At 37.2% G+C, this 24498-nt stretch overlaps 1 protein-coding gene across 5 annotated transcripts in view; it reads left to right on the plus strand.

Annotated features, from left to right (window-relative positions):
* Positions 1-5498: 5498 nt before the first annotated feature.
* Positions 5499-24498, plus strand: part of LOC139122868 (plasminogen-like) — a 35637-nt gene continuing 16637 nt past the window's right edge. Inside the window, exons 1-9 of one of the 5 annotated variants that reach the window (XM_070688688.1) lie at positions 5499-6362; positions 12521-12557; positions 13373-13615; positions 14901-15149; positions 18779-19021; positions 21277-21543; positions 22406-22621; positions 22721-22936; positions 23400-23651. In XM_070688688.1, coding sequence (XP_070544789.1) covers positions 6282-6362; positions 12521-12557; positions 13373-13615; positions 14901-15149; positions 18779-19021; positions 21277-21543; positions 22406-22621; positions 22721-22936; positions 23400-23651 — 1804 coding nt within the window. In that variant the 5' untranslated portion in view covers positions 5499-6281. The remainder of the gene's footprint in view (positions 6363-12520; positions 12558-13372; positions 13616-14900; positions 15150-18778; positions 19022-21276; positions 21544-22405; positions 22622-22720; positions 22937-23399; positions 23652-24498) is intronic. The other 4 variants (XR_011549544.1, XM_070688690.1, XM_070688689.1 and 1 more) reach the window with 4 other exon arrangements.

A 24498-nucleotide genomic window follows, 5' to 3' on the forward strand; every position in this document is an offset into this window, starting at 1 on the left:
ATATATATATATATATATATATATATATATATATATATATATATATATATATATATATATATATCGAAGTATACAAAATGTCCTCGTGGAAAATTACAGTGCTTGATGCGGAATGCAGAGCGTTATAATTAATAATATAAATTAGTTCAAGTACAAAGTAATAATATCTGTTACTTAAGTTTCATGCATCCTGCAATCTTCAGACAGGAGTGAAAGGATACATACACACACACACATCTATGTTGAACATATATGGGTCTGGCTTATAAAAATTCGATGATCAAGCATAACTTTTTTCGAATCATACTGTTTGTAATTTTGGGGGATTTTCGTTAAACATACAAACACACCTTCTCAACAACGAAAGCCATACGTTACCAGTCTTCCTCTCTGAGGTAATGATTTCCACGAAGGAAACTCAACACGCCGTGTGATGGCGCTCGTCCTCCTATGATGACATTGGATGAAGTGAGTGGTGAACAGTGTACGATTTCTCAACCAGATATGAACTGAAAATGCTCACGTTTTTCATTACATATTGCAGTGTTGTGTAAATTTGAACCTTTGTAACATGTTTTGCAACTTCACTGAAAGTGTTATGATCAACATATGAACAATATTCACCACAGATTAATTCTAAAAGTCATTAAGTATTAAATATGTAATTAGCTAAAATAACCAGATATGAACCGTAAATGCTCACGTTTTTCATTATATATTGCAGTTATGTGTAAATTTGAACCTTTGCCACATGTTTGCAACTTCATTGAAAGTATTATGATCAACATAATAATCAATATTCACCACACATTAACTCTATAGGTCATTAAGTATTCAAATATGTAATTAGCTGAAATAAAAATAATTAATTCCTTTGACTGCTATCATTGTATCACCACTTTATATAGCAAGTGTAATTGCCTTTGTTCCAGTCCTTCAAACTATATATTCCAAACTTTGAAAGCTCATTAGATATGCAAACTATAAATTAGCTGACATGAAATGACTTCCAATATTGGTATAACCTGGTATAATCATCAATGTACATAGCATGTTACACCAATTTTGATCAAATAAATCCAAGTATATATCCCTAATAAGGAAAGCTCATTAAATACACAAATTAGGAATTGGCTGAACCAAAAATGCTTAATGCCTTACAATAATGTTAGCCTATATAATAGTATCTTTAATGTACATAGCAAGTTTCATCAATTTTGGTCATGTAAATTCAAATATATATCCCCAATTTCAAAAATTCATTAAATATGCAAATTAGGAGCTGAGTGAAGTAAAAATGCTTAATGACTTTCAATGATGTCTTATCGTAGCACCTTTAATGTACATAGCAAGTTTCGTCAACTTTGGTTTAGTCAATACAGATAAATATCCCTGATTATGAAAGTTCATTAAATATGCAAATAAGGAATTGGCTAAAGTTCAAATGCTTAGTGACTTTCAATAATGTTCTATCATAGTATCTTTAATGTACATAGCAAGTTTCATCAATTTTGGTCATGTAACTTCAAATATATATCCTTAATTTCAAAAATTCATTAAATATGCAAATTAGGATTTGGATGAAGTAAAAATGCTTAATGACTTTCAACAAGGTTAAATCATAGTATCTCCAATATGCATACCAAGTTTCGTCAATTTTGATCGATTAAAGCAGATATACTATACTCCTAATTAGGAAACATGCAAATTAGTAATTATCTTTCACGTCACCCCTTAATATCTTTCAAAGCTGATATATCTTGGTGTGATCAACATTTGTAGCGAATCTCATCAAATTGTGTGCAGTCGTTGTCAATATATATCCGTTTTTTTCTAAAATCATTAATTATGCAAATGAGCAAAGAGTGAGCAAGCCACACCCACCAATAACTAATCAGTTCTTGCCATTTGCAAACTGAATCTATGTACCAGATTTGATTCTGATCTGATGAGCCGTTTTTGAGATATTGAGTACACAGACAGACAGACAGACAGACAGACACACAGACACACACACACAGACAGACATCACTGCGACATATGCTCACGTGTGTCAACACGTGAGCAAAAAATACTTAATTTCTTTGACTGCCATCATTGTATTACCACTTTACGTAGCAAGTGTAATTGACTTTGGTCAAGTCCTTCAGGCTATATATACCAAACTGTGAAAGGTCATTAGATATGCAAATTATGAATTATCTGACATGAAAATGCGAAATGACTTTCAATATTGTTTTAATCTGGTATAACTATCAATGTACATAGCAAGTAAATCCCAGTATATATCCCTAATTTGGAAAGTTCATTAAATATGCAATTTAGGAATTGACTGAAATGATCTCATTAAATATGCAATTTAGGAATTGGCTGAAGTAAAAATGCTTAATGACTTTCAAGAATGTTGTATCATAGCATCTTCAATATATGTAGCTGGTTTCATCAACTTTGGTCAGGTCAATTAGATATATCCCTAATCAGGAAAGTTCATTATATATGCAAATTAGGAATTGGCTAAAGTTAAAATGCTTACATGTAAATCCGCACTTTTCAATCCCACGTTCTCGCATTAGTGGAGTTCTCCTCACAGTTAAACACCTGGCCAGTGTGATGTTTGATTTCTATAACCTTAATTACACACAACCTTTTGTCACCCTTTGCTAATCCTGCAAACAGAGCTTATACAACCGTTTGATTGACGGTCGGTTCAAATCGCAAATGGTCATTGATTCCCCAGCACCAACGCTCGAATTTCCCATAAAACGTCTTCCAGTCACTTTAGAATTTGAATATAACCAGAGAGTTTGATTGGCAGCAGCTTCGTGCTGACTGCTTGGCAGTCTGTCAGCGTTTTTGCGGTCGGAAAAAAACTATCAAGTGGCATTTTCTGGAGCGTGTGCCCGCGTATTGCCTGTTTAAATTTGGTGTCCACTTACACAGTGAACGCCGCCATAGGTTGGCGCCGCGCCCTTTTATAGGGAGGCTCCGCCTTTAATGACCTTCAATAATGTTAAATCATAGTATTTTCAAAATACATACCAAGTTTCGTCAATTTTGATAGAGTCAATTCACATATATATCCCTAATTAGGAAAGTTCATTAAATATGCAAATATGCAATTATCTTTCATGTCATCCCTTAATACCTTTCACAGCTGATATATCTTGGTGTGATCACTTGAAGATTTGTAGCAAATCTCATCAAATTGTGTGCAGTCGTTCTCAATGTATATCCGTTTTTTTCTAAAATCATTAATTACGCTGATGAGCAAAAAGTAAGCAAGCCACACCCACCAAAATCTAATCAGTTCTTGCCATTTGCAAACTGAATCTTTACACCAGATTTGATTCTGATCTGATGAGCCGTTTGTGAGATATCGGGCGCACAGACAGACAGACAGAAGACATCACCGCGACATTAGCTCACGTGTGTGAACATGTGAGCAAAAAACTCAGAAAACTGCTGATTTAGTGGAGTCAATAACATTTTATGTACAGTTGTCGTAATCGAAAAAGACAGAAACGTATTTGATTACTAGCGCAGTTAGCGCAAGTTCGTATATTTACTCATTTCGTATGTTTATAGATATCTTCAAGTGACAAAGCTGTCCCGGAAATTTACAAGAATTGCAAAAGTCGGTCGAATATCAAACTCTGCCGTCTAACGGATAGGAAATACTTCAATTTACACCTAAAAGCTACGTTGAATGGCGCACTAGGGGTTTACACCAATTCGATTGAAATCAGATGCATGGTGAGGCGACTATTGGCTAACTGAGAACAGCAAGGAACAATGATGGAAAAGAATGAATGAAACGTGACGCACGTGAAGACCAGATGACGTCATCAGCCGGTCGCAACTTCACTCGTGTCGTTCGATTCATATGGCTCGGCTAGGCCGATCTAGCAGATATCGTGCACGAAATACATTGTTTGTAAACAAGAAACTCACACAGGCGCAATTCCAACGACTGTTTCCCTTTAAACGAAAGATTTTGTTTTCCCATTCACGCTTACAATGCTTTGTACACACCTGCGCCACATTCACCTGTGATCTATTCCGCTTGGGCCTATGCGCCCCAAAGACGTGTGTACATATGCCTGAGGCATATGGGGCGTATAGGCCCAAAGTGAAATAGATCACAGGTGAGGCAGATGTAGTGGACTGTGCCTGCGCAAAAATTTTATATCCGTAAGATATTTTGAAACGAAATTTGATCTTGCGTGAATGATTGAAGGGCCAAAGATCTACGTAGGTCTTAGGTAATTCATCGGGAGACGGTTTTCGTGGAATTGTTATGACGGAAGGATATCGGAAATAGATAGGTGGACAAACACTAGCACTGTGACGTGTATTCGTATATGCAAAGTTTATAGGGACACATCGGAACATAATTTCGAACTGGGAGGGGGTTTCAAATACTTACAGTATTTACAAGATGCTTGCTTAAACTTCTCCAGCGAAATTGAAAAAATGATGACAAAGATATGAAAGTAAATCAACAAACACATTCTTGCCAGGCTCGAGATCTCGGTGTTGGACAAAATATATATAAGCGTTGTAGAGCTTGGTTTCCTGTGTACCTCTGGTAAGCTTATCTTGGACAAATCCACGTCACGAACTTTTCGTTTAGAAGTGGGATGTCTAAAATATTCCTAAACAACCGAAAGTCTACAGAAATTTCTCTTAATCGAACAAATTATACTTTAAGGGGGGGGGGGGTATCATCGGAGTTACTCAAAGGTTGCCAGAATGAATGGATATTGTAAAATTTAAATGTCGCGGCTCTGTTGACATGATGTATCTAGATATTATACATGAACTGCATTGTTTGTTAAAACAAAAAAGTCGCAAAAGTGCAGTTCCGACGACACCCTCCCAAAACAACAGTATCTGTTCTCGTCGCAAAGAATAATCTTTAATACGAGAGGTTTGTCCTGTAAACAGTATGAATTAGGCGGAGAAGTGAACGGAGCTTCATCATGTATATTAACACTAGTGAAGTTACTTCATGTACTTGTGGCCGAACACCTCAACTAAACAAGCGCTTTGGGTAATTCCGTCCAGGGATAGACCAATGCGTCTCGACGGGTAGTCCGAATAAGAATTTTTTCCGCTTTCCGAACGTTGATATACTGTATTTTGTCGGCAGAGAATTATTACTTCCTCCCTCATTGGTTTTACCGTTTATAAATCGATTTCCCGTACAACACAAAGAGTATGTTTGACATTCTTGCAACTCCTTAATATTTTCGAATTGGAAAAGTCCCTCACACGATTTGGCTGTCCATCCCTGACAAGTCGTGCGATGTTATTCGGATGACGGAAGTCCTGTCAATTCATGATCGAAAACTGCCATACCCATTGTGGTCAATGAACCCGTCATACGGCCGTGGGACGACCGTGAGTATACAGTAAGAAGGCCCTGAGTAGATGAGCTAACTGTTTACTTCTCAGGCACTATGCAAAAACATCCCGTCCAAACCTTCAGTGTTAACGTTTGTCTTTCTACTGAAAAAGAATCAAGTAATATTTCGATGCCACAACGTCCATTGTGGGCAAACTTCAGAGAAGTATTTCATTCAGAACTGGATTGCTGCAGAAATGTTTATGGTGTCAGGTTCATTGAGAGATGCACAGTTAAATCCAGTCGGATGGATGAAGATGAAAAAGTTTTTAGTCTTTTATAACATTTCAGCGCCCTTTCTTTAATTACAATTACACCAAACATTCCTCCGTTACAGAAGACCACAAGAGCACTTCAGAGATATTTTGGCAGCAACTCTACTATATCCATCTCATACTGTGCGATATGCCTGTGATTAATATCAGTGACCGGATGTCGAAAAACAATGGCCGCCGCCGATGATATCAAGTCATGGCATCAACCATTATGAGTTTTCTACAGGTTAGCTGCCTGCTATCGAGAATTTGGAATAGTGAGAAACTGAATTGCAGACGTATTTAGTTCCCAAGAATTTCAAGTTAAAGATGTACAGCCCAGGCGAATGTAACGATTGAGGGCGGTTTTTGCATATTGCTCTTCTGTCGCCTATTCAGTCGGACATAAATTCAGAAAGAAAACATAGTTGACCAACCTGAGAAGGGAGTGGATGTGCCCAAATCTGTGCGATTGTTTTGCAAAGATAAGGTACAGAAGATAAACAGGGGGTTATATTGGCTATCATAAAAACAAAGTCAGGAGTTCACTGCACAAAGATTAAGGGGAAATCTGCCAGAGAGAAGTTGTTTCAGCGTGGCATTTCCAGATCGGCTACGCCATGAATCTGCTGCAATGCGTTGCGGTAGCGTGTGCACTGCTCTTGGCTAGCACAGCGTATTCGGCTCACCTGCCGACAAAGGTAAGTGCCCGACTACAATTGGTGACTTTCCACAAATTGCACATGAGGTCAGCCCAACCTTGCTTCTATGGAATGATATACACCAGCTTGATCGTCCTGTACAGCTTATTCTGAAACAAACTTAGGGTGGCGAGTTACGCCTTCTCAGGAACATTTTTTAAAAAGTGTTTGTCGCAGTTGGTAGCACTAACTCAACCAGCTACTACTTGTAACTTCACAAAGTGTTCTTATCAGTTGTAAATCAGAGTTAATCATCTGACTTGGTTGCGCGCAGAGCTCTTCAAGGGTCGCAAAAAGTCCCACTGTTGATTTAAATTGTATGAGAAACTGTAGAAGTCAACTACATGGTTCGGATGAAAAGTGTTGCAAATAGTTTTGCGACCATTTACCCCGATCATTTATGTGCATTAACGTTGGTGATAGTTTCCATGAAGATCAGATAAACATTGCGGATTAAAAAGCAATGTGAAATAGTGTTAAGTCAGCAAGATACGCTCTGTCTGACATACGGACGGCGAAGGTCAAAGGCTTGCATTACACAAATTGAAAGATCGCAAAAATTGTCAACTTGAAGGTCTTCCTCAAATTTACATGCAGTAATCAGTTGCTAAATCCAGAATCTTCCTCAAGTGCTGAGGCAAAAGATGGTCAAGATGCTTGGCTTTATGTGTACGGACAAACATCGGAATGTTGAACCATGGAGATTACCTCTTCGGCTGAACAATAACGTTAATTTCATTCGTCCTGAGCTGCTGCTCGACAGCATCTGTCGAGTTGAAGCGGTCAAGGAAGAAAGGGTCAAACTATTGCAATAAAGCGCCCTCCTACTACGAGGGGCTATGTTTCTATAATAATCCGTCAAATGGCGGAGCTGATATATAGGTGATAGGAACGAACCGTAAACAGTTGCGAAACAAGGCCTTTAAATGGGCAAAGAGTTTCTTTTTATCTGTCCAAGTAACCCGTAACTGAAATTCGGTTTTTTTTTCTCTGAAGAACAGGCCCATCGAGTTAACATAATACTTACAAATAGAAATTTGTAAAATCACGATACCTGGTCTGATTACCTGGTCCGTGTCTTACATGCAATCACGGGGGCTATTGGTACCTCCATGATGCATTGGCACTTGACTGGCTTTGGATAACATCTGGTATCAGCAGCCCGAACCCGGCCTCCAGCGCGTTCAGTGACCCTGTTTACAAAAATTATTTAGCCAATGACCTTTCAAAGAATATGACCCGTACGGAAAGTTGTGAACAAGTGAGATTGGTTACTTGCGACAACATTGCAAGGGTATTTTATGCACAGGCATTCCTTAGCTGAACTACGTCCGTGAGCAGGACTGTGCCCAGCAGGATTAATGCAACAGAGAAATTTTCGTTGAATTTTATGCCGGACATTGTCCAGCTAACGCCTGTGATTTTACTTCTGGCTTTTCGATCTTGAAAAGAGGGGCAATATGTCGTCCAGGGCAAACAGGTAATATGCTCTACAGAACCCTTAAAGGGGTGGTCGTCGGAACTCTGCTCAAAGATTGCCAGGGACCCCTACAACCGATGTAAACACTTTATCTAGGGTACGTTGGCGATCGATGAAAGTTAAAACATGCTTGTTAACAATGAATATTGTAAATTTTATATGTTGCAGCTGTGTTGAAGTGATGCATTATATATTATAGCCCAAACATGGGACTATGTGCCCGAGGGTCGGTGATCATTTGCCCGACGTAAGGAGGGCAAATGGTCTCCTGCCCCGAGGGTACATAGTCCCTTGTTTGGGCTATAATGTTTTTATTACATGCCTCTCTTACTCAGTTTGCATCTAAAATATTTACGTTTGTTGGCAAAATATAGTCAAATGCTTTATTTTCATTTTAGACGAAAAACGGTTAAAAATAGAACGATTTTCATCATCGAATGGCGCATTGATATATTTAAACTACTGTTATGCGGTTTATCAATATGTTTATGCGAAATTTTCCAAAAACCGGGTTCTCTATGCAAAACATGAAATTTCAAGACTTTAACATCCAAAAGTTTTCAAGGTGAAAATAGTTCCGGTTCACTTTCAGTCAAGACTATGCGACGTCATCGGCGAGTTACCATTGAGTCCTATAGAGCGCGTGACGTTCGATATACGAGGCACGTAATAAATAGATATCATGCATGAAATACATATCATTGTTTAACCAGATATGAACTGTAAATACTCACGTGTTTCATTATATATTGCAGTTATGTGTAAATTTGAACTTTTGCCACATGTTTGCAACTTCATTGAAAGTATTATGATCAACGTAATAAACAATATTCACCACAGATTAACTCTATAGGTCATTAAGTATTCAAATATGTAATTAGGTGAAATAAAAATGATTAATTTCTTTGACTGCTATCATTGTATCACCACTTTATATAGCAAGTGTAATTGCCTTTGGTCAAGTCCTTCAAACTATATATTCCAAACTTTGAAAGCTCATTCGATATGCAAACTATAAATTAGCTGGCATGAATGCTTCCAATATGGGTAAAACCTGGTATTATCATCAATGTACATAGCATGTTATGCCAACTTTGATCAAATAAATCCAAGAAAAATCCCTAATTAGGAAAGTTAATTAAATACACACATTAGGAATTGGCTGAAGCAAAAATACTTAATGCCTTTCAATAATGTTAGCCTACATAACAGTATCTTTAATGTACATAGCAAGTTTCATCAATTTTGGTCATGTAAATTCAAATATCCCTAATTTCAAAAATTCATTACATATGCAAATTAGAAGCTAGATGAAGTAAAAATGCTTAATGACTTTCAATAAGGTTAAATCATAGTATCTTAAATATGCATACCAAGTTTCGTCAATTTTGATCGAGTAAATTCAGATATATACTCCTAATTAGGAAATTTCATTAAACATGCAAATTAGTAATTATCTTTCACGTCACCCCTTAATATCTTTCAAAGCTGATATATCTTGGTGTGATCAACATTTGTAGCGAATCTCATCAAATTGTGTGCAGTCGTTGTCAATATACATCAGTTTTTTCTAAAATCATTAATTATGCAAATGAGCAAAAAGTAAGCAAGCCACATCCACCAAAAACTAATCACTTCTTGCGATTTGCAAACTGAATCTATGTACCAGATTTGATTCTGATCTGATGAGCCTTTTTGAGATATTGAGTACACAGACAGACAGACAGATACACAGACAGACAGACAGAAATCGCTGCGACATATGCTCACGTGTGTCAACACGTGAGCAAAAAAACAAGAAAGTCGCACACGCGCAGTTCCAACGACCACCCTCCTTTTCGCCGTGCCGTATTTTATTATCTGTACGCACTAATCTTTTTTAATATCGCGATTTACAGATTTACAGGTACTTATTGCTCCAAATCAGCCAGGTTATCTTTTATATCTGACCTTGTTTTCGTCATTCAATGATAAGGCAAGCGTGGTATGTGTCTCGAAACCCAGCGTCTACAAAAGCTTACTTCGCTAAACGTCTGGCATACGATTTAATACCTCATGATATTTTTATCACGGAATGATGCATTCCGTTTACTGTGATTGGTTGATTCTGTTGCAAAATACAATAAAAGCTTCATGAGGTAAAGAGATGTCTATATCTGCCAACTTCAAAACGTCGACAAAACAATGAAACGGGCGGTCGCAAACGCCTACCTTATTCCGCACCAGTGGACAGTGGCAAAATTGGTAGACCTGGTTAGTCTCGTATTAAACAAAAGATTGAAGTCATACACGTTTTCTTGTAGACTTGGTTGAAGTCGGTGATTTACTAAAAATAAAGTCATTTCAGGAAGTATATAACGCATATGCCATTATTGTTTCTTTTTATTTTAAATGTTTTGAATGAGATTTCGCAAAACTTTCCTTCCTGTCTACGCGCTTGTGCGAAGGGAGTGCGAGCCAAACCTCGGTCGTACACGAGTGAAACATTAAAAGTAATCTATGTTTCTCTGCGACTTCTTTCCTGCTATCGAGGGTCGGCCTTCGGCCTAACACTCCGGGCTTTGGACCCACAGGCGCTCGTTAGCTGGGTAGTCTGCTGAATCGATCGATTTTTGGCTCGATCTGTCGATCCCATAGTCGATATGCCCGCCACTGTAACCTAAATATGAGTATTTAGGTTGTAGTGACGGGCATATCGACTACGGGATCTATAGATCGAACAAAAAATCGTTCGATCTAGCAGACTACCCAGCTAACGAACGCTTGTGTTTGCATCGACTATCCAAGCAACGCTATTTTCAATCGCAGTTTTTCGCCTTAGTGGAGTTCTCCCAGTCAAACACCTGGCCATTACGATGTTTGATTTCTATAACATAAGAGGCCGTCGATAATAAAAAGCTGACGTACGACAAACGTAATTCTTTCGTTTAGGAGGGGAGGGGGTAAAAGCTCATTTCGTCAAAATTGCGCAAGGATTTTCGTCTATTGTTTTCGAAGTGCGACTTTGCAGCGAGAACGCAATACTACCTTCGCGTTCATCGAGAACACAATACTACCCTCGCGTTCATCGAGAACAGAACGACCACAAAATACGGAGAGAGAAAAGACAACGAAAAGACAAAAATGTGAAATAAAAACTCGTATGCTTTTTCAACGTGAAACATGTACGTGAAACATTTTCCTATATGCGAAATACATTAAAATGTTTTGATGTCATAAAGTGAAACGCGTGAAGTGGAGGTTAATTAATGTGCACTTCCGGTATTTTTTTCTTGGGCGTACAGATCGGAGATGTACGTGTGGGTTTGTCAGAAACGGCATCATAATACGAAATTGATTTCGCATAAGAACTTTCGTTTTAAGGGGGGAGGGAGGGGGTCTCAAGTAAAACGAAGGAATTACGTTTCTTGTGCGTCAGCTTTTATTATCGACGGCCCCTTAATTACACAAACTGATCTCAAACTTTTGTCACCTTTTGCTAATCCTGCAAACAAAGTTTATACAAGCGTTTGATTGATGGTCGGTTCAAATCGCCAATGGTCATTGATTCCCAACCACTAACGCTCGAATTTCCTAAAAAAATCGTCTTCCAGTTGCGTTGGAATTTGAATATAACCGCAGAGTTCGATCTGCAGCTTTGCACTGACCGCCTGGAAGTCTGTCTGCGTAAAGGAAACACTTTTCTGTATCAAATGTCTCACGAGCGACATTGTCATTGACCTGTATACTCATGTATACCCATGTACTTTCAAACTTGAAATAATGCAGAGCGCCCTCAAAGTTGAAAATGATGAGATATGTGACGTCACTCCTTTGGTCCCCCCTCGGAGGAAGCAAATCAAATCTAACTAAGAAATGAACTTATTTATAAGCATACCTCCGGAAAGGTTTGGGTCCTTAGGGAGTCTCGCCACAGTGCATGTTTTGAGTGGTGGTAGCACTGTTACTCAGTGGTGTAATTAAAAACCTAATTCTAAAGCACAGCACAAAAAACGGTCTCTCATACCTTTGATTACAGACACAGATACAGGGGGAGTGTTATTCCTGATAATTTCAAACAGGGGTGTGCCGCCAAAGTTGAAACATCTACCCGTGTATTTTCAAAAAATATGACCCAATGTTAGAGATTTGCTTGACAAATTTGGCGAATTTTCTACTTTATTCTGTTGCATGTGAAGGTTGCCTAAAGTATGGGAGATTTTGACCCATGCTTTGAAAGGCTTTTATTGGATGAAAAATCGACCAGTGTTTTATTGGTTTTTTTCGTGAAAAAGTCACCCATTCGAGCGGTACATACTCGTTCAACCTTTCTATAGGAAAACTCCAAGCACGGATAACCTCTGATCATCAACATGTACGTGTGCTACAAATTTTGTCAAGTAAAATTATTAGTTATGCTTTGCATAAAGGGCTGTTTAAATTTGTTCAGGCAAACCGTTCAATGTTTGCTTGGGGATTGCCATATACTTTGGAGAATTTGTCAAGTAGCATCGGAGCGACAAAACACTCTGGATTTTTTAGACCTCACTTTGTTTATCACTTCTCTGTATCTTCTTTCTTCGTGCCAAGTATCACAGGTGTTTACTTCCTGTAAGGTATTTTATACAATAAATCATAAGTTGTATAAAATTACAGACCATAAATTCTAATGAAGATATTACCATTACCTTATAAACAGGTCAAGCGAGGAGTTCACCATGCCATGAAAAGCAAAGGTAAGGAATCTAGCAAGTTAACCACAGTATCTGTTTATTTGGTAACAGGAATTGGGAAGACTTGGCCGACTGGTTTTTAAGCATCTGAGCTTGATACAATCGTATCTGGCAAACCAGTTGTTACCAGGAATGTAGGTATGGTGAGCACTTAAGCATATAGACCAACCATGAGAACGAAAATTAAGGTCTCTCATTGAAAGGTCAGGGGAGACCATGAATTTCCCTTGTCAACTAGGGAATTTGTCATTGCAACGGTCTGATGGACATGTGCATACTTTCATAGATTTATCATCACAAGAATGCCTGGGGTATTAACTAATATGCTGATCAACCACAATTGCTCTGGCAGTTGATCTAAAACTTTCAAGTACACAACTTATTTTACACCCTGATTTTCTCACCTGTTTGTAAAATTGTGCTGTGTGTTTGAGGTCATACCTATACCACCTGTTCCAATCCCACCCTGTGATTATTTCCGCTAAAGCTTTTCCTACAGCGATTATGAAACAGTAATGTGATGGAAAACATAAATATGTGTGTAAGAACCAATGGTGTAAAATATCAGTACTTACCGTAGTATCCAGCTGAAACTGTACCCGCTCAAGAAAAATTGATGGATGTCATAGTTTAATTGAAAGGGTAAAGTGATTGTACGAAACACTATTAGAAATAGATCATCCAGAAAACAGAAACAATATTCCACCAAGCACAAATTATGTTGAATGTAACTGTGGCCAAGCAGATCCTATGTAGTTCTAGTATGTTCTTACCTATAGTTTGCTTGTTCGTTTGTGTCAACTTGCTTTTCCAACCAGTTCACAATCCAGATGCAGGTGTTCATCTGCTGGAGCGGGCTAAACGATCAGGTTTTAAGCGTATCTGGTCGCAGTTTGCCACGGCTGTTGAGGATGCCGTGGATGATGCTGTGAGCAAAGTAGAGGATATTGTGTATTCAAGCAGTGATGAGGACACTCAATGCGGCAAGTTAGGGAAACCGGGCTGCACTGAGAGCCGGAATGGTGGCAGTGCTGATACTCAAGATGAACAGCACACTGAAGGTTATTTCAATAATTCATTCTGTTGTGCCATCACAAAAATATCCTGCAGGAATCCTATGGGATTAGCATAGGACTGAAAACTGTTCTATAGACTTGCCTTTCTACAAGGGAGTAGCAACAATGAAATTTTCAAAATTACAACTGGAATTCGAAAATCGTCCATAGAATTGCATGAGATTTCTGTAATTTTGTCTCGTCGGATTCCTATAAGATATTTTTCAATTGTTCATATTTTGCACGCCTGGTGGGCCTTGCGGAGGAAGGGAGCTAGAAGGTAAAGATAAATTTAGTGGGAGACATTGGAACTGATAGTGTCCATTTACCTATTTATTACGAGGAGGGGCCGTGCATTACTAGATATATGTTGAAAATAGCAATTTCTCTTTGGAAATGCACAGTGGTGATACTTACAAAAAGGGCGATGTAGTCTATGTAAAGACTAGGCAATTGGTCTTTCATGCATTCTACATACTCATGATCTGCCATGTTATCTGTTGTTGATGCGGTTTGAAGTACACACTGTCAAAATCTGTAAAAATATGTCCACCTTTATACAAGTCCTCAACAGTAGCAGTAGATGCGCAACTTTTTTCAAAAAAGAGAAAAACAAGACGAGCATTCAAATTGATAGTTGCACTTGAACATTTGTTATCAGTGAGCACTGCAAGGTCCAGTAAACGATACTCCATTAACTGTAGTATGACAAGGAACTTTCCCCTATTCTACTTCTTAGTCCTAGGGAAATGTCATGGAAAAATACTCTCTAATAATTTTTAGCTCACTACTTTCTTGTCACGTGGCTTGACCCTGCCAATTGCGACATAGACTGAGCATGCTATGAATCAACAGAACTACACAGTGTAGCCAGATTGTTGAATATAGACCTGAGGGTTGTGAGTGAGACAAAGAAAGACCAGAAAGGGGGGACAGTAACATAGATCAGAGGAAAATAGAAAAATATGGACTAAGATAGTAAAGTGGAATGTTGAAGGTGGAGAGAACATGACAGAGAAATGACACAGTACTGAAATATTGAACTTACCTTGGGACAAGTATACTGATAGCCTAGTAAATATGTCTGTGGAAACTGTCAACACTTCCCCTCCGCCAACGCTGTAGTAAAAATCCTTGTGATTAACAGCCTGTTCTTGGCACCGGCAAGTACAATGGGTGAAGCATGTATTGCACGAATTTTACCTATGGCTTGTTCAGTTATGAAATATTTTAAGCATCATAACAAATACTGCTTCAGTTTTTTGAATCATAATTTTTCCTTCAAAAACAGGACCTTTGTCACATTTCATTATGACATCAAACGCAGCCCTGCCATTGGCCAACAACAAACAAATCGAAGGAATCTCAACTGAGGAATGTGGCCGAATGTGTATCATTGAAGAATCATTCATATGTCGATCATTTGATTACAAAGCAGAGGGTGAAATTTGTTGGCTAAGTGAGAACAATACAGCCAGTATACCCCTTCGTACGGATTATATAGGTGATCCATATGACTATTACGAACGTAGAGACACCAGTAAGTCAGAAAATTTATTGAACCTTTGTGACTTTAGTACAATGCTTGCTTGAGTGCAGCTTTATGTGTCTTTACTTCTAAATTTGCAAGTTATCTGTCTGCTTTGCAATTAACATGTACCGTACTTCAATGTCATAAGTTCCAATAGGAGTATGTAGTTTGCTCTGCTTGACGCTGAAATCATTGCTTTGCTTGCCCTCCTTTAGCTTTTAAAGAGCTAGATAGTATTTCCTGCACTTAGAAGACAAAGACTGCTTTGAATACAGTCAATTCAAAGAGTGCAAGTAAACCGGAGAGCATTTTGCTGCGAAAATTAGAATATGTAAATTAGTATTTACAAACCAAATGACCCCTGAAATTTTAAACTTTAGAAAACAATATTCACGTGAAGAATGTTTGCCATTTTGAGAGGGATTTGAAATTGAGTCTGTGATAACCATCGAAGACTGTTCACTGCCTCCGGATAAATTAATTAAATTGTTATGAATGATTGACTATGTATTGAAACTATTTATAAATGTATTGGAGATATGAAAAATATATGTACCATGAAAAGGCTGAATTTAGTCGTCTAGACATCATCATTATGATAACCATAGTTCATAAAATTACATTTGATGACAAACGTGTGATTGTGTAGGTTTTTGCGAAATACTGTTCTCTGTAATTGTAATGTTGTCTAGAACATTTTTGAAGCTTATCGATTTGCTAGAACATGAAACAATGTTCAGTATTTATTGATACTCACAATGCATGGACAGGTACAATGTCTTTATGTTCATTGGCACGAACTGGTTATATCTGTAGACCTTACCTTAAGGCCGCGTTCACAAAAAACGATGGGGGCGCTGGAGGAATGGGGGAGGGGGAGAAGATTCGAAAATTTTGGGGCTAGTAGGGGACTTAAGGTAATATGCACCTCGAAAGTGAAAGACTTAAACTTTTGCTCATATTTTCCTCAGTGAAACTTTGAACCATTCTCTTACCAAAGCAAGAATAAAAATCAGGGGTCACCGTGCAAATTTTGGTACTAGAGAGACAAATAACTTGCGATTTCTCGATATTTGAAATTCAAAATGGCCGCCATCCCTGTGTTAACTCTATGGGAAAAAATAAAATTTTCGATTTTCAAAAAACTAAGACGGTGAAAACTTTTCTTTCGCCAAGAGCTTCAAAATGATCCCCCACAAGTGGTAGATCAGAAGAAAATTGATAAAATTTGAAGGCCCGAATTTCTGTCCCCGAGGTGCGTTCTACCTTAAAAAGTTTTGCTATACCTATAGGGGGACCTGAAAATATTTTGGTTCCATTTTACTTTTCATTTTCCGATTCCAAGGTTTGGTTATGCAATGAAAGATTAATACCATTTTAATGCCATCCAATTGTTCTAAAGTTAGTAATAATTAAACCCAATGCAGAACAATTTAGTCAAATTTCAAGACTTTTATCATGAAAAATCTAAAAATCTAAAACATGTAGATTTTTCGTAAAAAAAACAAACACGAGGGCCTCGTAATCAGGCAGAAGCTGCAAATGTTGTTAATTCTTTCAATATTTCTATGTAGTCAAAATATGTCTTGGACTTTTGAAAAAAATATTTCTGGTAGGTCACAGTGATCTGTATTTCACAATTTGGCAAAATGTGGCCCAGACTTCAGAATATGCATACCTTCTCTGTGTGCTAGTCAGCGGGTGCCACTGACCTTGCCAGAGTTTGATTAACTCAAATCAACTCAGACTGATAAATGCAAAAAGTCCACAGATGCATTTAAAAATGAATCAATTTAACAACTTGCCTTAGGAATACGGCTCTAGAAACTGCTAATAATAGGTAGTGTCGAACATCTGCGATCAGAACTGCCCAATACATGTTATTTTTACTTAACATGCAGCCCTAATAAATATGCGGCTATATGATAAAGGGTGGGGGTACTTGAAAAATTTTGATCATATAGACGGGAGGGGCCGGACTTGAATTTTTTTATGGGTGTTGAGGGGGGATCTGAAAAAAAGATTTCAGTCGTGGTTCCTCCAGTCCCCTCACCATTATTTGTGAACGCAGCCTAATGTTAAAATTGCAGGTATCCGTCAAAATTTATCATTTTTGTGATATATGTATTTTGTCTTTAAATGGCTTGCTATATTTGTTTCTGTGCGTAAAAGCTTAGCAAATAAAGTGCTCAATTTGGGTAAAGTTGTGGCATTTGTTCTTTGTTTAAACTTCTTTTGTTATTTTTTTGTGCTATTCTACCTCAGTAGTTTCTAAATAATGTGACTTTACAACCACTTCACAAAATGGTACAAAAATGTTACAAACACTGATTTTACAAGCTATCTTGCTTGACCACTGTGCAGTGTTTTATCCAGAATGTTACAGTAAGGGGACATCGTCCCCCTTGCAACAATTATAAGAGGGGAGGGTTGGAATTATAGGAGTTTTGACATATATGGCTTTGACAGAAAGTCATCATTGCAATTTGATATGTTTGGTTTTTCAGTGTAAATACACCAAGGAAATTTATCTGTTTATAATACCACGAAGAACTCGGAAGAGAGAATTTTACACGAGGAGTAAAGAGCTAATCGTGTTCACCCTCCTAAATATTTCAAAGTAGTCCCGAAAACTATTTAACAAATTACAGTTAAATCAGGGATAGAATAGTCTGCTTGTAAGAAGTCCCATAAAGAGTAACAAACTAAAGAAATGCACCAAATTGTTCTCTTTGGTCCAGGCATGTAAAATGTATTTGCTACAGTGTTGCTTTGTTCTCAATAGGCACCAGTTTATAGTGTCATTAGGACGTAGCATGAAAGGGTGTTGTTTTATAGCTGCACTGTAGCATCTTTCAGAATTTGAAAGGCAGAGCACGACGTGATGAATTGTGGGAATCAGACATTCCCACACACTAGATGAAACACTGCCTTTGTACTTTTGCTAGTGAAGAAAAATCATATGGAATTTTTCAAACTCTACATATTTGTAGAGGTTGAAAAATTGTCCCACTTTTATGTAATTTCCTTTGGAAATATATCGTGACCAAAACTATTACAGTACTATGTGTAGTATAGTTTAACCGTTTTGTGAGCTTGGCTGTATTTATAAACTCATGTCTCTGTCGTAGTAAATAACTGCTAAATAACCGTTAATCTGTGTGTGATTTCTTTTTTTGCTATTTACCAATTATGTGCTTCGTTTACTCTACTCATTTTGATGATATTGACAAAAGAGAATATGAGAACGCTGAAATTGAAAGTTACCTGTGTGAGAAATGGCTTTTACTTTCTATAAAGATGTCTTGTTCGAGAAATTAAGAATGTGTTGAGAAAATGAATGAAATCTGTTTTAATTTTTATCCTCAAAATTTATTGTCATGATTAAAATTGCAACAAAACAGAACATTTACGTGATGCAATGATGAAAAATGGCACAAGAATTTATACTACATTTGTCTAGATTTGTACTAAATTATTGGCACTCTGCCAATTGTTTGTTTCTGTCTTACTGAAGTTTGAACATACCATAAATCAGCAGCAAAATTATTTTCAGATTTTGACTGCATTTTGAAGCGTTTTCCATAAGTCAAATACTTATTTGATATCTCATCACCCTTACCCTTTAAATGTTTCAGGTCCACTGGGAAAATTTAGTATGACAAAAAATGCAGCCATTCAGGGACACAACAAGCTCTCCTTATCAGATGTCAGTCAGTCTGAATGTGCTGAGAAGTGCCTGAGCATGGTTGACTTCACATGTTTTTCCTTCGATTATGCACGAGCCCGTCGCAAGTGTTGGCTGAGCCACAAAAGTTCAGTGTCGGCGCCTTTGAAGACTGATTATCGTAACGATCCATATGATTATTATGAGAGAAAAGGCAAGCTCAATTTATACAATATTGAAATTATATCGCAACTTTCATAAATATATAAAAATGGTATTGATAAATGTTGACCAAAAACGTATAAGATTCTATAATTTGGAGGCTGTAACAGTCACTTTCTGTAAAGTTTCATAAGATTATATTTAGTGCTAATCACTTCGATGTTCTCCGATCAAATGATTTAAGCCTGTGGTATAGTCACTGGCAACAGTAAAGCAACAGGTGTAGTTTTCAAAACAATCTTTAGAAGCTATCATCATATCTTAGAGTGTCATTTACTGACATCGATTAAGGCATTTGCCGACAAAACTTTTACCGACATGTTGCCTTTCATTATGATCTATAGTTTATATAATCTGCTATCAATTAGAGGCTGCCCGTAATTAAAGCCAATGCATGACAAACGTCATTCCTACATCAGTTGCAACTCCCTATTTCCATCAAAACGAAAGGTCTTTCATGCTATGGAAAAATCAACGTCAGCATGATGCCTTTACTTGCAAGCACATGCTCCTGCAAGGCGGATCCCATATACTGAACATGTCCACATAGGAAAATACAGTAACTACATATTATTCAACTATAATTCACTATTAAATATCTTCTTATGGGACAGAATGTTTTTAGCTACTATAGACTATAGTCTATAGAAGCTATTGGGATGGGTATCCGTCCGGCGTCCGTCGTCAGTCTGTATGTATGTATGTATGTATGTATGTATGTATGTATGTATGTCCGTTTGTGAGGCGTCCGTCCACTCAAATATCTTGAGAACCGCAGTACTTACTGATTTGATATTTGTTGTGTAGATGAAAAATACGATTTTGAGAAACTATTTTTTTTAATTTTTTGATATTGTTGAAAATAGGCAAATTAATGCCAAAAAAGGTGTTTTTGGTAAAAAATCTTCTTCTTCATAACCGCTGGTCAGACAGCTTTGTTATTTGGTATACAGGTCCCTAGGGGTAACCCAACTTAGACTTGTTCAAATTGTGATGAAATATGCAAATCTGTATTTTTAAGGAATTTTTTTTGTCATTTTTGGTCAAAATTTGACTTACATTGTATGTAATTCTTGTACTGTATAAACCCTATCAATTCACCCAGAAAAAAATAATTAATATGATTTTAAATACCGTTATTGAATTAATTAGGAAATCATCGAAGCCAAAATAATTTTAGTGTAGAATTATCAGAAAGTTCAACTTTTTTTGACAGTTCATAGTGAAATGCTTATCATCTTGGAGGATTAAAACATGTAAAGGCAACTTTCCTGAATCCCAACTTTGACATATTCTGAGCCGTCATTTATTGTGCCATGTATGTTATCTAAAAGAAATTGCTCAAAATAGTCAATAGAGATAGAGATAGAGATAGAGAAAGTTCTAATTTCCATTTATGGTTGACTTGGTAAGGATAAAATAAAATTACTTTTTGAGGAAAAAAAATAGAGTGGTCAATAAAAAGAGTGGTCAAAGTGATAGGGGTTTTATGGTAAAGCTAGGCTGTATAAAGATTCCTCATGTGCTATTTATAGCAATTATGCAATCTGTGTAAACAGTGCAATGAAAGTGTAACATGATTCCTTATAATGCTTTTGATGACCTTGAACTTCTTAAGTTTCAAACCTTTGTCTCTTCAGTGTGCTTTCTCTGAGTATGTACAGTCTCAACTTATTAAACAGAACTCACAATGTTAATCAAAGATATCCACCTTCTTCATCAATACATGTGTCACAAAAGGTTATTCTCTACATAACTCAACAGAGCTCTGTCAACTGTTGAGTTGCTTGTTCTTTCAAAACCGCTGGTCAGACAGCTTTAATATTTAGTTTACTTGTCCGTAGGATGACCTTAGTGAGATAATTTCATACAGTAAGGAAATACTTAATTTTGTATCCATGTCTATAGTAGCTTCAGGGACTTTGGCCCTATGTTTTAATTTTTCCTGCGAAACAAAGTTTCATTGACACATTTCAAGTTTCCAACGACAAAAAAGCGTCAACTTGTCACTTCAAACTTACATGTTTTCAGAAGTTCTTTGTCTTTTTCGTTTCACGATTTTTTAGTTTTTCTGTTATCAATGAACAAGAACAAGGTTTTGAAACAATCAAGGCAATGAGCTCTTACACCTAAACAAAGGAATTGCATTTTTCATGCATCTGGTTCAATTACCAACATTCCCTCATGGTACAGACAATTAATCATGATTATAACATGTTTGTCTAAAATGCACCTATTTTCACCCAGGAATGGAGTGTTTCATAATGTGGGATAGATCAGACTACCGGGGCACAATATCACAGACAACCTCGGGCAAAAGATGCCAAAAATGGACTTCCCAATCACCTCATACTCACATGAGAACTCCTGAAAATTATCCAAACAAGGGATTAGGAGATCATAACTACTGCCGTAATCCTGATGGAGAAGAAAAACCATGGTGTTACACTGCCAGTTCCAATACCAGATGGGAGTTCTGTGATGTTGGTGTACCAGGAGAGAACTGTGAACAAAGTATGCATTAATACCTTAAAAGATGCCTACATTTTTATCAAAATTTGTTAAACCATTTCAGTGCAAGAAAATGAAGTGACTGTAATAGGGGACACAAACATGTACTGTAGAACGAGTGAGGACATATTTTCTTTCAAAACTGTGTTGAAAACACTTGAAGATAGTTTTACATTACAGATTCTCTGCCATGAAGTCAACATTAAAAAGACATTGGTACATATTTAGAGGACTTGTCGTGCAACTGTTATTTTTTGATGAGGTGAAAAATCAGGAGATCAAAATTTGTGTACATACACACTCAATCATTCAATAGTATCTCCCATTTCAAAAATACATTTACACGCAAGTCATCTATGTGAAGGCTATACTTTGCGAAGAGCAATAGAACCTTATATAAAAAGCATACATTTATAATTATTGCACAGAACAGTGGTCAGAAGTTGGTTATCAGCGCTGTTATGCTTTAGTAACTTGAGGGTCCCCATCTACCAAGTCAGTAAACATTTGTATTGAGCCATAACCTATGCATTTTCTCATATACTTGGCATGTATATAAATATACAATTGAACATTTTTCAAGTGTCTTCGACTGTTCAAATCTTCATTGAAATGTATTTCAGTGGGACATATGAGCCCAACTTGTTTAGCCAACTTGACCTGGTGGCGACATATGAACTTGGCAGGATATTAGTTGAAGAGAAGTATATACAATTAGATATATCTATATACACGCCCAATCACATGGTTGTAGGCATATACTATATTAAGTAATACCAGTGTAGAATATTGGTCAGTACATCTGGCGATAAAATAGTTAACTTAAATTTTGATAAGTATGCATTTGCTTTTTTCTACACTGCAGCACTGTTGAATGTTGCCCAAAACAGCAAGGCAACTCAGAGTAGCACCAATTCCCGTGGCGAGGCGGACCTGGCTGTGGACGGTGACATCAATGGAGTGTATTCCCAGCGTTCCTGTACACACACTGACCTAGAAATGGAGCCATGGTGGAGAGTGAATCTCCAAATGCAGTATGACGTTCATAAAGTTGTACTCTTCAACCGAAAAGACTGCTGTGGTAAGTAGGAAAAATAATATACAAGAAATGTATAGTTGTTATAGTTAAAAACTGATATGAACATAACTTAAACCATGTGTCTACTGTTTTTCATCACAGAGGAACGTTTACTGAATGCTCAAGTACGAGTTGGTTTTGACACAAACATCCTGAATAATCAAGTCTGTGGAAGCACAGTGACAGAAGAACAAATCTCAACAGACCAAGGAATAGTGATAACATGTGACTCACCCATCTCTGGGCAGTATGTCAGTGTCCAGTTACTCGGCACAGAAAATTATCTAACTCTCTGTGAAGTGCAGGTGTTTGCTGCAAGTAAGTGGAAATAAATCATTCATCTTGAAAGAATACTACCAATCATATCAAATAGAAACAACATTGTTTTAACACTAAAATTAAACGAATCATTACCAAGTGTGCATATATCAAGGACATACAAGGAACAGTTGAACTTTTGAATGCAGAAAAGATGTTATGCTTGAGAATGTGAAAGTATACAATTTCTTCATGAATTTACATCTTTGTCATCGACCATCACATCCCTATATCATTTAAATGGAACAGTATCAGAGAAAAAGTGAAAATTTCTAAGTTGCAGACAAGATGCTAGTATCAACATGTATGTTCTTGCTTTAGTTTTTCATTTGTTCAGTATTGTTCCACAATTTACTGTTTGCCAAATGCTGCAGCAAATTGTTTTCTCACTGTGGTGATTGAGACATGCCAAGAATGTATATTTGTAACAGACTTTTGTGCGTGTTGTTTCTGCTTTTGTTAGCGGAAGCATTGTCCAGTTTCACCATGGTACCAGATGCAGCGATACCAGGAAACAACAATCGCAATCTGAGAGACAAAACTGCTGAACAGTGTGCGTTGGCTTGTCTCCAAGAAACTGAGTTCCTGTGTGCATCATTTGACTACAAACGCACAACCAAAGTATGTTGGTTAAGTGACGTAGATGACAGTGATGTGCCATTAAAGACAAACTTCAGAGGCAATCCCTATGACTTCTACAGAAGACAGTTTGAAGGTGAGTACAACACCAAACCTGATTTCTGTACCGAATGATTCTAGATATGCAGAGCTTATCGAATAGGTGATTGGCCATCGTCATCGTCTGCCAACCTTTTGCGTTCCAAACTTCCTCTTGAAACCATCAGTCCAGTTGGGAATATGTTATTTGGTATACAGGTCCTACTACGAATGACTAAAATCAGATTTGTATTTTGAACACAATTTTGCCATGTTTTGTATAGAATCTGCTACTTCCAAACTGCCAGCCAAACAGCTTTGATATTTGGTATACATATTCCTAGTGATGACCTAACTGAAATTCAATAAAATTATACTGAAATATGCAATATTGTTAGGATATTTTTTTACTTTTTGGTCAATACTTTTTCCAATAGCATTCAAATTTGGCTTGTAACTTCCAAGGGCTTACATCATTTAGTGTTGTTCAAATGATGATGCGTATGATGCAACTTTTAAGGGCTAATTTTCTCAATAATGTTCAAAACTGGTCTTTCTCTGTACCATAGTCGTACAGCTTTGAAATTCACATTTTCAGTCAAACCATTGTTTTCTCTGATACCAGTTGTCTTATAATTTTGAAAGTCAATATATAGCTTCTTGTGGGTACCAAACAGTATTTAAATGTGCAAAAATGTGCAAATTTTTAGAAAAAATAGCAGCGCTATATTGATTGCTAGTTTATTTTTTTTCCTGTTTTACCTCCCAGGTATTAGCTCCAAAGTACAATAGTACTGAGGAAACTATTAGAGTCAGTGTGAGCACACTTCTGTCTGTTACACTACTTTAGATCTTATGTTATAGTATCACCTTTGTGTTTGCCCCACACCCGACAGTGCACAGAG

This window comes from Ptychodera flava, chromosome 22 (assembly GCF_041260155.1).
Source record: "Ptychodera flava strain L36383 chromosome 22, AS_Pfla_20210202, whole genome shotgun sequence".
Lineage (NCBI taxonomy): Eukaryota > Metazoa > Hemichordata > Enteropneusta > Ptychoderidae > Ptychodera > Ptychodera flava.